General features: G+C 32.8%; 1 protein-coding gene across 2 annotated transcripts in view; it reads right to left on the reverse strand.

The window, feature by feature from the left end:
• The window catches only part of TRPC6 (transient receptor potential cation channel subfamily C member 6), a 165,671-nt gene that overhangs the window by 46,020 nt on the left and 101,486 nt on the right, over positions 1-18,165 (reverse strand). For both annotated transcript variants that reach the window (XM_031961050.1, XM_031961051.1), the window contains exons 3-6: positions 17,845-18,030; positions 15,851-16,015; positions 13,107-13,323; positions 4,910-5,137 (exon numbers count right to left, since the gene is read on the reverse strand). In XM_031961050.1, coding sequence (XP_031816910.1) covers positions 4,910-5,137; positions 13,107-13,323; positions 15,851-16,015; positions 17,845-18,030 — 796 coding nt within the window. The remainder of the gene's footprint in view (positions 1-4,909; positions 5,138-13,106; positions 13,324-15,850; positions 16,016-17,844; positions 18,031-18,165) is intronic.

Consider the following 18,165-nt stretch of genomic DNA (forward strand, 5'->3'; position numbering starts at 1 on the left):
AAACTCTCTTAATTTTGAGGCACAATTCTATTTCCTTGACTTATGACCATTAATCCTAATTTTAAATTCTGGGGCCAAATAGAATATGAATATTATTTTTTTCATATAGCAATACTTCAAATATTTGAAGATCACAATCAAGTGTTCCTTTCACCAAAGTAAACATCCCTAGTTCCTTCAATATAATCTCATGTGTTGTGATTTTTAGTTTCCTCTTTATTATCATTATCATTATGAATGAAGAGGTTGTAATAGATGACCCAAATTACAGAGGGTCCAATTCCAGCTTTAAATCTATGAGCCTGTGTTCCCATCATTCTGGCCACCCTTCTTTACGCCATTCATTTGTCATTGTTTTTCTCCAAAAATTCTATGCTCTGAACTAAACATGTCATTCCCTATGGACTGATTAGAGCAGATTATATAAGGGCCATGCACATGTGAGGCACCATACTTTTAATCAGGAAGACTAAGATCATATTAACTTTTTGATTGTCATCTCACATCTTTGCATCATATTGATGTTGCAGTCCATGAAAAGTGATGACTTTTTTGAAAAATGAATGGATATTTAGCTTTTTCTTTTTCTTCTACCTTGACAATTTATTTTTGGGAGGATTCAGTTTAGGACTTTACATGTGTTTCTATTAAACTTTATTTTATTAGTTTTACTCTATCATTCCAACCTTGTGAGATGTTTGGATCTTGATTGTGTATTGACTTTTCTCCTTTTTTGTCAGCTTGATAAGCATTCTAGCAACATGGTTTTTTTTAGCTTAGTAATGGATAAAAAGTCACTGTAGCTTACTTTATAAATATGTCTGTCTAGGTTGACAATAATCTAGGTGTATGGCCTTGTTAAGAGCACTACATCTTGCTACATTCTATTTTAGTTCTTTTTGACTTCTCAGCATTTTCTTTCTAATCAAGAGCCCAATTTACTTCCTACTTAGTTCTTCCTGACTTAAAGCCTGCAGTCTTGACTGTCTACACCCTATTGTGTCCAGATTTAATAACAACATGGAAAGTATGAACAATATGTTAGGACAACCTATTCTGCTTCCTTGAATTCCAGAAAGGTTTTTCTTTATCATACTTATAAAGCTATTACATAACAATTAATACCCCATAGGCACAATATAACTGTAATAATTATTGACTTTATATCACAACTAAACATAAGAATTCTAGATTTAGAGTTGTAAGAGACAAAAGTTTCCTAAATGGTATCCACTGTGATTAAAAATTATGTTCCATCTGAATCCAAAACACATCAACCTGATCTTCCAACTTAAGAAGAAGCCATTCTCCAATTGATAAATGGTCAAAGGATATGAACAGACAATTCTCAGATGAAGAAATTAAAACTATTTCTAGTCATATGAAAAGATGCTCCGCCATTATTAATCAGAGAAATGCAAATTAAGACAACTCTAAGATACCACTACACACTTGTCAGATTGGCTAAGATGACAGGAAAAAATAATGATGATTGTTGGAGGGGATGCGGGAAAACTAGGACATTGATGCATTGTTGGTGGAGTTGTGAACGAATCCAACCATTCTGGAGAGCAGTTTGGAACTATGCTCAAAAAGTTATCAAAGTGTGCATACCCTTTGATCCAGCAGTGTTACTACTGGGCTTATATCCCAAAGAGATCATAAAGAAGGGGAAGGGACCTGTATGTGCACGAATGTTTGTGGCAGCCCTCTTTGTAGTGGCCAGAAACTGGAAACTGAGTGGATGCCCATCAATTGGAGAATGGCTGAATAAATTGTGGTATATGAATATTATGGAATATTACTGTTCTGTAAGAAATGACCAACAGGATGATTTCAGAAAGGCCTGGAGAGACTTACACGAACTGATGCTGAGTGAAATGAGCAGGACCAGGAGATCATTATATACTTCAACAACAATACTAGATGATGACCAGTTCTGATGGATCAGGCCATCCTCAGCAACGAGATCAACCAAATCATTTCTAATGGAGCAGTAATGAACTGAACTAGCTATGCAGCAAAAGAACTCTGGGAGATGACTAAGAACCATTACATTGAATTCCCAATCCCCATATTTTTGCCCACCTGCATTTTTGATTTCCTTCACAGGCTAATTGTACAATATTTCAGAGTCTGATTCTTTTTGTACAGCAAAATAATGGTTTGGTCATGTATACTTATTGTGTATCTAATTTATATTTTAATATATTTAACATCTATTGGTCATCTTGCCATCTGGGGGAGAGGGTGGGGGAAAGAGGGGAAAATTGGAACAAGAGGTTTGGCAATTGTCAGTACTGTAAAGTTACTCATACATATAACCTGTAAATAAAAGGCTATTAAATAAAAAAGAAAAAGAAAAAGAAGATCAGGTAAGTCTGCCAAAAGACTTTTGCATTATCCTCAAAATAAAAGAAAACAAAAGAATCCTCAAAACTACTAAGTATGGCTCCTATTTCACATAGAAAAATTTATCTAAAAATCCTGACTATAGCTCTTTTCTCATTATCTATAGCATTACTCAGATTGCTTAAAAGCTTTTACTTTCATGTATCAACTGAATATCACTTCACACTTTACTAGCAAGGACCTTCTTTGACCAAGTTTCTGTTCCACTTTCTCCAGTGTATTAACAAGTCAAACCAGAGTATAATGTCTGACAGATCTTTAAATTTAAGGCCAGAAAACCAATCTTGACAATTATGTCCTCTCTGTGGGGCACCAAAAACATCCCACTAAAAGCTCTTTTGTTATAACCCTACCAGCACATACAAAAGATGGAAGTGGTTTCAGAAGGCAATAATTTTTATGTAGTTTTTTTTTCTGTATTTGAAAGCATCTTTCAATCCAAGATCCCCATTTACTTCATTTCTTCCCCTACAGTTTGTCTATCTTGTCTTCTCTTCTGTGTAAAACCTTTGGCCCTACCACTAGGAATGTGGGGGGCGGGAAGGGATGATCACTTTCCTGTATGTGTGATAGGAAATCCTATGCTCCTATGAACTAGTGATCCCTCCATTTGATCTGAAGATAAATTTTTTGCTTCCAACTTGGAAGGGATAAGAGATAAGGGAATTGAAGAAACCACATAGTGGAACTCTGCTGTACCTTTTATGACATTTTTATACACTCTTGGCTACCTAGACTTGTGTCATCTATCATAAATTCCTTTTCTATTAGATTCAATGCCCTTCATCCTACTAGCAGCCAAATGATATCCTCCTTTTTAACAAGGGTAGATAAAGCCTTAAGCAACACTCAATCCAGTCAGTTCCCATTCTAATCCTCACAGTAGCAGTAAATAACAGACAAGTGGCCAAGAATGGAGAAAATTATAGGGAACTGAAGCCTTAGAAAAAATTTTGGACAAGTCATTTGATCAAGTAAGAGCGAGGGATGAGGGAAATATAACAAAAAGTTTTGCATGTGTGTGTTTATGTGTATGTTTTGTTTGCAAAGAAAGGCTTCCTAATAAATAGTATCTAAAAGGGATATAGGTAGGCTAACTTGAGAGGAGATCAGCTACTCTTCATCAGGAATCTTCAAGCAAACTCTTGGTGACCATTTAGTCAAATATGTTATAGAGGGAATTATTGATCAAGTTTAGATGAGGACAGCTAGGGGGCATAGTAGATAGAGTGACAGACCTGCAATCAAGAAGTCTTCTCTTCTTGAGTTTAAATGCAACCTTAGATGCTAACTGTGTGACATTGGTAAGTCACTTAACTCTATTTATCTCAATGTTCTCATCTGTAAAATGTGCTGGAGAAGGAAATGGCAAACTATACAACTTTGTGAAGTAAATCCTGAACACGGTCATGAAAAGTCAGACAACTGAAAAACGACTGAACAACAAAACTAATTGTATTGAGTTGGCTTTTAGGTTTATTTGAACTCTGTCAACATGTGATTCTGTTTTGTAGGGTACTGGCCCTACTTAGGTGAATACTTGGGCCAAAGAGACTGAGAACCATTGATTTTAGAAGTGTTTTTAAATGTAACATAAAGTAAATAATTATAGGAGCTAGCACAGAGTCAGGGCAGAAGGCAAGACCATAATTAAAGTTCTTTTTTTTCTCATACATAATTATTGTGTCCTTCTGGATGTCCTTGTAGTGTGATACAGGAGTTACCTACCAGTGACTGTTGGTGGTCTAACTCATACTTGTACAATGGATCTCTTCATGTGAGAGGATGATGATGATACAAGGAGACTGAGAAGTCAGAGTCTCCTTGTATCATCATCATCCTCTCACATGAAGAGATTCTACAGGTCTGAGTTCGACCTCCAGCAGCCACTGGCAGGTGGCTCCTGTATCACAACACATAATGGATGTGTAATCTTGAACAAATCACTTAACATCTCAATACCCTCAGAACTAACTAAAACTATTAAGTTACAGAAGAATTGCCAATCTCCTTTACTGGAGAAAGTTTCCACATTGGAATTTTCTGACAAAACTATTGGTACTCTAATCCCCATCCTAAATCAAGAAGAAAAATCGTACTAGAATGAATGAATGGATTTTATGAATCGAATTTAATAATACTTCAAAGGAGCAAGCTACATCAATCGAATTAGTGACTTTTTTATCAGTATGGCAAAGAAAATAGAGAAAGCAGAATAAAAGCTGTCATTTCAAAGTAAAATTTATATCATTTGCATTTATTGATGTGCTTAATGATAGAAGGCCTAATTAATAAATGTGCTGTTGCCAGCTAAACTTAAACATTTAACGCTACCAATTTGGAATGTGTATATTAGAGGAGCCAAGCCCAGTGAAATTCACAGCAGAAAAAGATAGACAAACATTATGTGAATTCATTAGCATTTGAAAAGGCAAATTTTAGAGAAGAATATTTTACATTTATCTGTACTAATATTAATTTTGTATTATAAACTCACCCAAAGTGTAGTACTTCACATTGTCTCCCACAGAAGTCAAGTCTTTCAAAGTATCATTTGCATCTATGATGCTCTGGGCTTTGGAAGCATGCCAAAATGCCATGAACCTAGCAATGAATGATGCTGCAAAAATGGCTAACATACCAAAATCCAGCATGTTCCATAACTCAAACAAATATTCCTTAGGTCCTTGGGACCAAATTTCTTTACATTCTGCCCATATCATTCCTGTGAATGAAAAGAGAAAAAATCCCGTTTACATTTTTAAAAAGTAAACAGTGACTCTTTAATGCTGCTAGTAGGGTGAAGCTCTTTTGATTATCAGTAGAACACTTCAGTGAATATTTTATTTTCTCAAATAATCTTCTGAGAAAAATAAAAAAAATTATTTTTGAGCTTTAATTCATATAAGCTTGGAAGCAAAAATAAAATAAAAATTGTTTATTTTCTTCCATTATAGACAGAAGGAGGTAGAAAAAGCCTCAGTGTTCAAGTCCAAGACTCTCTTTTTATATAGTTAAAAAAAATTCCTCAACTTAGAGGAAATGTCTGGCTCCAAACTAGGATAGTCATAAAAAGAGACAGCTTTTGACTGACTCCAGCTAGGTGATGCAAAGAATAGAGTGTCAAACGTGGAGCCATAAAGACTCATCTTCCTGAGTTCAAATATGGTCTCAATCACTTACTTTTTGTGTGACCCTAGGCAAGTCACTTAACCCTGTTTACCTCAATTTCTTCTGCTATAAAATGAGCTGGAGTAGAAAATGGCAAAGTACTCCAGTATCTTTATCAAGAAAATCCCAAATAGGGTCATAAAGAGTCAGAAATGTCTGAAAATTACTGAACAACAACAATCTCCAACTACAAATCCAGTGCTTGGTAATACAACATTACATGTTCAGGACTTGAGAATGGAAGGCAGATTCCCCAACTGATAGATCAAAAGAGTGTCAAACCTGGAGTCATAAAGACTCATCTTCCTGAGTTCAAATCTGGTCTCCATCACTTACTTGTTGTGTGTGACTCTAAGCTAGTCACTTATTCCTGTTTACCCCAGTTTCTTCTGCTATAAAATAAGCTGGAAGAGAAAATGGCAAAGTACTCCGCTATCTTTGCCAAGAAAATCCCAAATAGGATCATAAAGGGTCAGATGTCTGAAAATGACTGAACAACAACCATCTCCAACTATAAATCCAGGGCTTGGTAATATAATGTTTAGGATTTTAAGAATGGAAGGCAGATTCCCCAACTGATAAATGATCAAAAGATATGATCTATGCCTAAAGGGCTATAAAATCATACATATCTTTTGAACTAACAATACAAGTAGTAGGCATAAATCCCAAGAGAGATTTTTTAAAAATAGGAAAAGAACCGACATGTACAAAACTATTTAAAACATCTTTTCCCCCTCAGGCCATAGAATTAGAAGTTGAGGGGATGCCTATCAATTTGAGAAAGGCTGAATAAATTGTGGTAGATGATTATGATGGAATATTATTGTTCCATGGGAAATGATGGACAGGATTCTCTGAGAAAAACCTGAAAAAACCTTCCATGAACTGAGAAAAGTGAAATGCATTGTATGTTGTGAATGATTTGGCTCTTTTCAGCAATACAATGATCCAAGACTATTCGGAAGTACTTATGATGAAAAATGCTACCCATATCCAAAGAAAAAACTGATGGTCTGAATACAGACTGAAGCATAGTTTTTTACAAACTGTTTTTTCTTGAGGGTTTTTTGTGGGGAGGGAAAATTGATGTTTCTTTCACAATATGACTTTTGTCGAAATGTTTTGTATGATTTCACATGTCAGTAGGGAGAGAGAAGTTTAAAAAAGAACAAATGTAACTGTGGGAAATAAAAACTTAAAAAATATTAGATAAAGGAAAAATAAACAATTAAGCATGAGAAGGAAAAAAATAAGTACTCACTTCCCTCAAAAAAAAAAAAAGACAACTTTCCTTTAGTTGGGTTTTGAAAGTTACTCTCAAAGATGTGTTGGAGTGCACATATATTGCCAAAGAGAATCTTAGTTGTGAGGAACCCTACACATTATCTAGTCCAATGTGGCACCAAATACATGAATGATTCACACAGTTCTCCGAACATGTGTTCATTGTCCCTCAGTTTGAATCTTCTAGGGGTGGGGAGATCATTATTTCACATGACAATCTCCTCTACTGTTATATATTTATAACTGTTTGCTTTAGAAAAAAATACTCCTCTACATGACAGACTTGATTATTTGAAAACAGAGATCTAGATCTCCAAGTTTCTCTTCAGTCTAATAGCCTCTTATTTTATGTTCTTTAGTTAAGCTTTTAAAGTGTAGCTCCCTATAACTGAACACAGCATTTTAAATATGTTTTGGCCTTTGCTAAGTTCAGAAGTATTGTTATTCCTCTAGTTCTGGACACTGCTTTCTAATACAACTTAGTAATATATTCATTTTATTAAAATTTACATCATGATGTTGGTATTATGGAGCATGATTCATATTTTCCAAAACAATATTTCCCTCTATATTTGTAATATTGATTTCACATCATTGTTGGGCCTTCACATTTATATTTGTTAAAGTTTGTCTTCATAATTTTGATATTTTTGTCTATTGAATTCATTTTTCATTTGAATTCTTCTATATCTTCTATATGGAAATTCTTTTTTGACATTTTTATCCACAGATTTAATTTATTTACCTTCTATATTCAAATATTCAATTCAAGTCAACAAAAAATTAATTCTATCCCTAACATTTAAAATGTACTGTTGCACACACTATGAGTAAAAATTAGGTTATCAATCTGGCAAGGCATATAGATGATAAATGAATCCATGACAACTATTGAAATCACCATCTGAAAGAACATACAGAGAAAATACAGTATCTAGAACAGTGCCCAAGATAGAGAGCTCATAGTTAATGTGAATGTCATGGATTATGATCTTGTAAAAGAGATTCAAGAATTATTCAAAATATAGGAACAGAACCAGAATGAGACTCATGTCATAAAAAAAGAGAGGAAGAAGGTAGTATCAAATAGGAGAGGATCATAAATTTGGTAAAATGATGCACATAGATGAAAATAAGATAAATATTAAGAAGTCATTGGATTTGGCATTCAAGAATCATTGATAACTTTCTGTTAAGTGATTCCATTAGAAGTCAGGTTGCAGAAGGTTTAGGTGTTTAGACAAAAAGTTTACCATTAGCTTCTTTTTTTTCATGTAATTTTACTGAGAAAGGGAGAAGAGCTACAGGAGAGAAGTTAGCCAGAATGATGGGTTCTAGTGAGGGTGTTGTATTAGAAAAGGAATTAATAAACAGTTACTAAAGAGTAAAGAGAAAAAATGAAGTTCTGTTATATTAAGATCTTAATACTGGTGAAAACATATCTTTGTACTTGACTTGAGCACTAATTGTGACCAAGGGGAGAATACCTACAAGAAGTCATACTTTCTAGAGCCCATATAAAACTTTTGAAGATTTTAAAGAGTTGGTAGACAAAGTTCTCTGTGGACTCCTGAATGGACTAATGGGAGCCCTCAAAGCTGTAGACATATAGACCAAACCCAATACTTTCTTTGACTTTCAGTTCTTACAACTCTGGAGACTGCTAATAATGAATGCTCCATCCAAATCCTAATCCAATAGTGATACTGTTATCTTTTTTTTTTTTTTTACTTGAGTGTATTTGTTTATTTTCTGCTCAAGCCAAAAAGTTCCTTTACTTTTGTGGGTTCTTTGATATGTTCTATTCTCAAAATTTCCTGGATTTCCAAGATTCAAGACTCTAGGTTTCTATTACTTTAAAAAAAAGAGAGAGATGAATATTTATGGATAGTCTTTTGTGTTTGGAGGGAGAACTACCTAACTTAGGTAACTCCCCTAAACCTCCCCCCTTGTGATAAAGAAATGAAGGCGCAAAGACCCTTTTATGGGTTTTTGTTCCCCACAAAGGTTAGAAATCCATGATCTCTCTTGAAGAGGACAGATCCTTTATTATATACCCACCTATACCATGAGAAATCTAGCCATGAATATATATGTCAAGCAAGTTAAGATATTATCTACAATTATTTTCCCCCATATATCTTACATTGAGAGCTTGTTTACAGGAATATTTTTGTACAAATATTCTTGGTTATTTCTCTTGCAAGAAATTTTCTTTTGTTTTTCTATTTTCTTTTAAAAAAAACATGTTAACAAATAAGAGATATGTTCAAGCTGACTTCTGTTTTTATCTTCTGTTTTGAGGGCTCCCAGTAGCTATTCAAATGTCTATTCTTGCCTCTCTTAAATCCATTATTCCAACTTGCTTCATGGTTTTAAATAGTTCCCCAAAGGATACAATTAACTACTTCAACCAATCTGAACAGACTTCTCATATGTGTAGAGGTGTCAAGGCCTTGTTTACAGCTAAGGAAAAGGAAAACTTAGTGAACAACACAAAGATATGTTCTTACATGATAAATAAATCAGAGCTGGGTGGGGTTAGGTGATTTTGAACTTACTCTTACAATTAAGACAGTCTGTTGAAGAAAATGGAAGAGGGTGGAATCAAAATGAAAGGTAGAATAAAGGTGCACCTCTTCATCAGATCAGTAGTAAGAAAGTAAATGAGAAATATGAGAAAATAAGTGCCTTTTTCTCTCTAAAATTTAGTAGAAATATTTGTAGGTTTATATCAGCCTGTTATCCATTGATCTTTATTGAAAGATAAGCAATCTTCCACTGTTCCTGCAGGGAGATATAACAGTATTTTTGCAAGAATGAACATTAATGAGTAAAACAAATAAAGGTTTCAGCAATTGATCTTAGAGTTTTACTGACCTATGGTGGAAAAATATTAGTAGTAAATACTTAGTTAACAGTACTTCCTATATACCATTATTTAAAGTGATTTGAGGAAATTCTCACTGAAATCAAATACAAAGGTCAGTGAACTGATATTTTCCTAGTAAAATCTTTTTATTCCTCCACAAATAAAAAAGACTAAATAAATATTCATTGACCGGAAACACCCAGTGTAGCAAAATGCTACACAGTTCAAATTCCATGAACGTATCTTATGGAAAAGGTATTATTTATGATGGGATAGCTGTACAAGAGTGAAAAAGACAAAACTATAGACACTGTTTGAATTTTTGGTAAAGTAGGTCATTTGCCTGATGGATATGACCTTGATGGAAGATTTATTTTTTTAAAGCACATATGAAACATTTTTTATTTTATAATTGTAAAAAAGATTTATTTTTAAAATGTAAGTTTATGGTGCAATGGAATATTATTGTGTTGTAGGAAACAAAGAACATGATGAATACACTATGCAGAAATACAATATACACAAGGATATACAATGATATAAATAGAAATAACAAAAACAAAACAAAATAAAATTCTGCAAAATTAAAGTGACTAATTTTCACCTCAAATAAAAGATATGAGAAGACAATTACCACCTGTTACAGTGAAGAAATGGGGTATGATGGATGCAAGATACTGCATATAGCATCAGACATTTCTTAATATAAACTTTATTTTCATGTAAGGTTTTTTTTTCATTTTTTCCCACATTTTATTGCAAGGAATGATTTTCTGAAGAGAAAGTTGAGAAAGAATACAAAATTTATTTTTAAAAGTAAATGGGTACATGATTTAGACACAAACCAAATTAGTAAATTAGGCAAATTAGGAGAATAAAGGATAGTTTACATGTTAGATCTTTGAAGAAAGGACACATTTATCACCAAACAATAAATAGAGAAAATTATAAAATGTAAAATGGATAATTTTGAATATATTAAATTAAAAAGGGTTTGCAAAAACAAAATCAATACAGCCAAGATTAGAAGTAAGCAGAAAGTTGGGAAATAGCAAGTGTTTTTGATAAAGTTCTCATTACTAAAATATATAGAGAATTGAGTCAAATTTATCAGAATCCAAGTCATTCCTCAATTGATAAGTGGTCATAGGATATGAGTAGATAATTTTTAGATGAAAATATTAAAACCATCTATAGTCATGTGAAAAAATGCTCTAAATGACTATTATTAGTGAAATGCAAATTAAATCAACTCTGAGGTATCACCTCATACCTATCATATTGGCTAAGATGCCAAAAAAAGATAAAAAGGATAATGATAAATTTTGGAGGGCACGTGGGACACTAATGTATTGTTGGTAGAGTTGTGAACTTATCCAGTCATTCTGGAAAGCAATTTGGAATTATGCCTAAAGAGCTACAAAACGTTCCTTATCCTTTGATCCAATAGTGTCATTACTGGGTCTATATCCCAATGAGATCATAAAAAGAAGAAAAAAGACCCATATGTGCAAAAATGTTTATAATAGCTCTTTTTGTGGTGGCAAGGAATTGGAAATTGAATAGATGCCCATCAAATGTGAAATGACTGAATAAGTTAAGGCATATGAATATAATAGAATACTATTGTTCTATATGAAATGATGAGCAGGGTGATTCCAGAAAATCCTGGAAAGACTTACATGAACTGATGCTGAGTTAAGCAAACATAATCAGGAAAACATTGTGCATAGTAACAGCAAGAAATTTTGATGACTTAGCTCTTCTCAATAATATAGTGATCCAAGACTATTCCAATAGACTTTGGATGGAAAATGCCATCTACATCCAGAGAAAGAGCTATGAACACTGAATGCAGATCAAAGCATACTATTTTTGTCTTTTTTTATTGTTTGGTTTTGTTTTCCTTTTTATGTTTTTCCCTTCTCGTTCTGATTTTTTCCCAACATGACTCATATTGAAATATGTTTAAAATGATTTCACATAACATAATCTATATCAGATTGTTGTCTTGGGGAAGGAGGAGTTAACGGATGTAGGAGAAAGAAAAACTGGAACTCAAAATCTTACAAAAATGTATGTTGAAAACCATCTTTACAAGTAATTGGAAAATTAATGTATTATTAAAAATTTTTTTTAAAGGGGGTGAGGATCCCTCTGAAAACAATGGTTAAATTGTGAGATACAGTAGTGAACAAAACATTCCTATACATAAAATAATTTATCTATTAAATCACTGAAAACATTACTTCTTTTCTATCTATAAAAATCATATTTATTTCTTTAGCTAATCTTAATGTTGGCCTTAGAAAAAAGACCTACTTTCTATTTCTTTATCTATAAAATGAAGGGATTGCACCACATGATCCTTAAGGTAGCTTCTAGCTCTGTGATGGAAGATCACAGGGATTAGATCAACTAGTTAACTGGTTACATTGTAAAGAACAACTGTAGGATTATAACTGCACATAATAAAAATAATGTTACTTGGGAAAAAGTATAAAGATTGAAGATAATTTGCCATAAAACATGTAGCTATAATATAATAAAAAATTTGTGAAAAGTCACAATAACTTCATTAAATCATCTAGATTATCCCCTGAATTATAGAAGTTTCCTGTTTAAAACCATCTAGTGTTTTCCACTGTTGTCATATATAAGATCACCACATCCTTAAATTGGTCAAGAAAATTCAAGGTTTTTGATTCCTATATTAGCTACATAAGTATATCCTTGAGGTATAATATTATCTCACTTGATCCTCACTTAACCCTTGGAGGTAGCTGCTGTTATTAACTCCATTTTATAGCTGAGAAAACTGAGGCAAACAGGTAGTGACTTTCTCAGAATGACACAACTGTTAAAGGCTAGACTTGAATTAAGGTCTTCTGGACTTCAAGCCCAGTGCTCTATCCATTGTATGTACCACCTTGCTTTAAAATTTACAATTGATATGTGAGCTCAAAGATGAGCTCATTACCTGTTGACAAAATCAATCCAGCACATGTTAATGAGCCTATAGGAGATTTCAGGTTGCTCTGGGATTGAAGTCCTGACTTCTGAATGTTAATGGCAGCTTTGTGCAATTATGATCAGCAGGATTTGGCTCATAATCTCCTATTGAATTCCCTTTTTATACATTCTTTAAATATATGAAAAACATAACTCATGTGAGAAGAATATGAAGCCAGTAATGAACACAAAACAACAGAGCCTTAAAGACACAAAAGAAATCATAGCATTTGGTGCATTTTTCCCCTTCATGTGGCATACATTTGTATGAGTTTAGTCTGAAGGAATCAGTGTTATTCAGTCCAACTGCTAGGGCTGCAAAACTAAATTATAATGGAAAATTAGACTTTACCTATTACCCAGGATATAATGAGCATCTCCATCCATGAGAAGCAGGATGTTTTCATCCTGAACAGCTGTTTTGCATTATCTGTGCTAGTTTCATTAGGGAGGAGTTTGGTGCCTTCAAATCTGTCAGCTGCATTCATGACTAGGAGTCCCAGGAAAATGGTGAAAGAGGCAGCATGCGCTACAAACTTCATGAATGGTCCACGCATTATTCTCCCCATCTGTAGCATATCACAGAACACAAACCAAGACAGAGTCAACTAAATTTTATATACTTAAGGGAAAAAAGTGAAGATGTTACACTTAAATACAATAGTGTTTACAAAATTCATCTGTATGGTGCTTAAATTAAACTCAGAAATATAAAAGATTATTTTTCTGGAAATTCTTTCCTTACATATAATTTTCTGTGTTTGAAATATTGAGAATTTTTTTTCTTTAAGGCAAACCTTGATACTATTACTATGTATTTCAAAATAATTCTTTATATAGTAGTTTTATTTTAAAAATGAGCACATATAATTGGATGAAGGCATGAAAATAAGCCCACAAATATTGATCTCTGCCATATGAAAATGTATAATTGATTATCATTATTTGATTTATTTGTACCATTTCATTTATTTAATTTTCATATAAGGAATTCAGGCCACAGATGAAGAAGATATTTTGTTGATATTTCAATCATTTTTCCAAAAATAATTATGATTGATACCATCCTATCTCGTTGGCAGAGCACCAAAAAATATAAAAGCAAAATACTCTTGTTTGTGGCAAAACATTAACCTTCTCTTGTCAGACAGTTGCCATGGAAGTGAGATGTTTTAATGATATGCATGGTCATTTTTCCTCCTCTATTTCATTTGGCAATAGAACTGCAGACATCATAGTAAATTAGAGCTAGAAAAGGCCACTCAGTCCAACTTCCTCTTTTGATAGGTGAAGCAGATACAAATTCCCAGGCTTCTCTGTATGCTATAAAATACTCAACTGAAAATATTGTCTACCATTTTTTATTCCATTTAACAATATCAATAGCATGGGAAATTTGCTGCCTGTTAGTTTAAGTAAAATATATGGTGGGAGAAGAGACTGGCTGAAATGAAGTCTTTGAAATATGTAGAAATATTATTAATCCACAAATATTTGTTCCTTATTACAAATAATCAGGAACTATGTATTTTAAAGGATATTCTTGCTTTTCTGACTTTCAGTAATCTTGGATAACATATTCTAGGTCTTTGTTTGCATGTCTTTGGTAGCCTTCTTTCCATTATAGAACATAAACATCATGATCAAGTGAAGTAAATTAATATGGATAGTTTATCTAATAAACTGGGGAAGGTTTCTTTTTAAATATTACTCATGCCTACACATATGTATATAACATTCACTTATATGGAACATTTATAACACAAATAGCTTTATTAAAATAATGCTTCAAAAATGTGACCTAAAGCAAATATGTGGCCCACCATACTCCTGAGTGCTTCCTGAACCAGATTAAAATTTAATTGGGAAATTTTTAACAACACAAATTAAAACATGATAGAGTACAGACAATGCCAATATGTGAGTTTTTAAGTCAATATGCAGTCCATAGGGTTCACTATTATGGATTAGTGACATTATTTCTATTTGAGCTTGACACTACTGTAAATACAACTATGGTATGATCATAAATATATTCATAAGTTGCAGAAAAGAATGATGTACAATGATGGAGGAAATTCCTCACCAGGAATTTCTTACATCACTAAAAACACAGTCCATCCTCCACTCCCCAAAAACACACACACACACACACACACAAAACACACACATACAACTCACCACACACACACACACACACACACACACAGCCAAAGTCTTACTCAAATGAAGATTGCCATTACAAGGCAAGATCTAGGAAAACCAAGTAAGCCAAAAAATCTTCAGCTAAGAGCCTGGTTAATGGATTAAATATGACCCAACAACCACCTGACTAAATTCAGAAAGATTTTAACAGCAAAAAGTTTAGGTGCAAGTTAATGAATTTTTTTTTAGCCATTGTAACTCTCTGTAGCCTAATATTAAGACAGAGTAATTCTGATATATTAGTTCAAGGAATTCCTATGTTAATGCAATCAAAGGTCATTAATGTACTCTAACACATAATGTAATGTGTATTATTTAATAAAATAATATTTTATTATGTGCTCACTCATAAGTTAATCAGGATTTGTTAATACAGGTTATTCTTAGCACCAATTTCACATGGATGGAATGGAAAGAAATTACTTTTTTCTAAAATAATTAGAGAACAAAAGACAATAAATTTTATTGGAGAGTGACAGATTGTTTTTATTAGGTATTCAGGGAAAAAAGAAAATAACAAAGAAACAAGATTGATTTTTAAAAGTTAAGAGTAACACTTTGGAAGAAAATAAAGTTTTATTCAAATAAGTTTTATTCATCTGTCAAGATGGAGGGATATAGTTGGCCTGACATATTTTTCATAGTTATTATAGTTAATTCTGTAATTTATTAATAATTAATTTATTATAAAAATGTGAAAATATTATTCTTCAATCTACATTCCATCTCCATAATTCTCCCTCTGTAAGTTGATGGCATTTCCCATCTCAAGTGTGTTGGAAATATTTTGGATCAGCAATTTGCTGAGAAAAGCCACATCTATCATAGTTGGTCAACACATAATTGTACAATGTTTTCTCTGAACTGAAATGTTTAAGTTTACCAACTTACCTTGCTGCATGGAGCAAACCAGTAAATCAGTGCCAGGAAGGGCAAGCCAACTGCCACAGCAATGACCACTAGAAACTTGACAGCAATTGTCTGCTGCCTTAAACCTGAGAGATTCTCATACCAAATGGAGAGAAGCTGTTGCTGACAGTTTGGATGGGCTACAAACTGGAAGAGAGATAAAATGAAAGGAAATGATTAATAGAAAATAATTTTAGAAAATAATAATAGAAAATAAACATATCCTACATTTTAATTTAAATATATCATTTTGAACTCTCTAAGGAGAACATTTTATCATGATATAGATGTAGGATGAAAAACTAAATATAAATTTATTATATTATTTATTTATATATTATGTTTATATAATATGTAAATTATATATTATTATATTACTTATATTATATATAACATACTTATATTATATATAATATATATATAAATATATTTATCTTTATATATAAATTATATATTTATATGTATAAATCAGCTAAATATAAAACCAATTAGTAGGTATTTCCAGCATGTGTTTTATTAGTAGACCATGAGAGTAGACCAACATAGAGAACATGTACTCTGCTTAGAATATTAGTTAAGAGTCTTCTGAAACAGGAAAAGAGAGAGAGAAAGAAGCAGGTAAAAGAAGAAAAAAGAGTGACTCATTAAAAAGGACATTGCAGGAGAAAATTCAAAGGTATTAATCCCAAATTGGAATTTAAAATTGGGCTAGAGCAGAAAGAAGGCAAAATGTTCATTCTCATCTAATTTCAATCCCAATTTCAAATGTTCAGAAACATACCAGGACAGGATGACCAGAAATAAGACTTAGGAAGCTAAACTTAGAAGGAACAGAAAATACCTGAAGTCTTTTAACAACATAGAAGCAATAGTGTTTATCACTACTTATATAAGAATTATTAGTTGGGGCCATCTCCTTCCTGCTCCACTCCATTTTTTTCCATCTCAATCAAGATCACTTATTTATAAAGCACTTTGAATACTAAATGAAGTGTTATTATGTGTTAACTATATGCAAGTATTTACTTAATGCTCCCAAAAACATGCAAGAATTTTAATTAACACTCCCGTTTTATAGGTGAGGAGAAAAAAAAAAAAAGCCTCAATGACTTAAGACTACATGGATAACAAATGGTGGAATAAGAACTCAAATCCATCTTCTGATCCCAAATTCAATGTTTTTTTTCCTCCCACTTATACTATGTCATATACAAAATTTGGAAAGTGACCACATGAGAACTATCATATTATAGTGATTCATAAAGTCACAGTTTTTCAGAGTTGAAAGGTTTAGGGTAGATTGAATTGATGAACCAATCAATCATTCCAATTCATTTAAAATAATTCCTTTAATCAGATGAAAATACCTAAATGCTGGGGATACAAATGAAAGAAAATGATTCTTGCTTTGTAGGAGCTCACACTCTAATTATAAGAGATAACATATCCATGAGAGTTGAGGTGCAATGTGGAATCCTTAGGCTCTATTGGGTTTTTACAATGATACTGCCAATGGGAAGAGGGAGAATGGGCCTGAGGACACCTGTAAACTTCAAGGTTTACAGAGGGCTTTATAATCATAACTCATTTGATCATTAAAACAATCCTGATGCTGGTACAAACATCCCTGTTTTCAGAGGAAGAAACTCATGATCAAATAATTTAAGTAACTTGTCTATGATTTTAAAGTTAGTTAATGTCAAAGATGGGATTTCAATCCAGATCTCTCCTGACTCCAAGTATAGCATTCTAACTACTATAATATGCTGTCTCTCACTGGCTTTCTCTGTTGATTAAATGCTGCCCATTTAATCATTGAGGTTAGAGTTCTACCTGTTAAACATAGTTGCATTGAAGTGTGGGCTTTGATTTTTTTAGAGGGGATAATGTTTAAGCTATCAGTGCATCATCTCTAATCAACATCAAAACAAACAAATAAACAAGCAAAGGAAACTGGGCTAAATGCCAGAGCTTACTTTTTTGACTTCGTATTTAATAGCGAGTTTTAAACGACTAAGGCTGGGACGCCCATGATCACCATTATTAGGGCTCGCTTCAACATCTCCGTTCAGAATGGCCTCCACTTCTTCTGTATTTCTGCAAAGATCAAGAAGTCCGACAACAAAATCTTTGCACTGCATTGACAATCTTTTGTAGTCATTCTAGAAAAAGGAAACATAATAACAGAGCTGATTTTACAACTTCAGACTCAAGGAGAAAATTTTCTTGGACCAGAAAATCTGTGAACAATTTCAGAGAAAAAAAATTCATTCCTTTAATTGCTTTTATATTTCTTA

Source organism: Sarcophilus harrisii, chromosome 3 (assembly GCF_902635505.1).
Source record: "Sarcophilus harrisii chromosome 3, mSarHar1.11, whole genome shotgun sequence".
In the NCBI taxonomy this organism is placed as follows: Eukaryota; Metazoa; Chordata; class Mammalia; order Dasyuromorphia; family Dasyuridae; genus Sarcophilus; species Sarcophilus harrisii.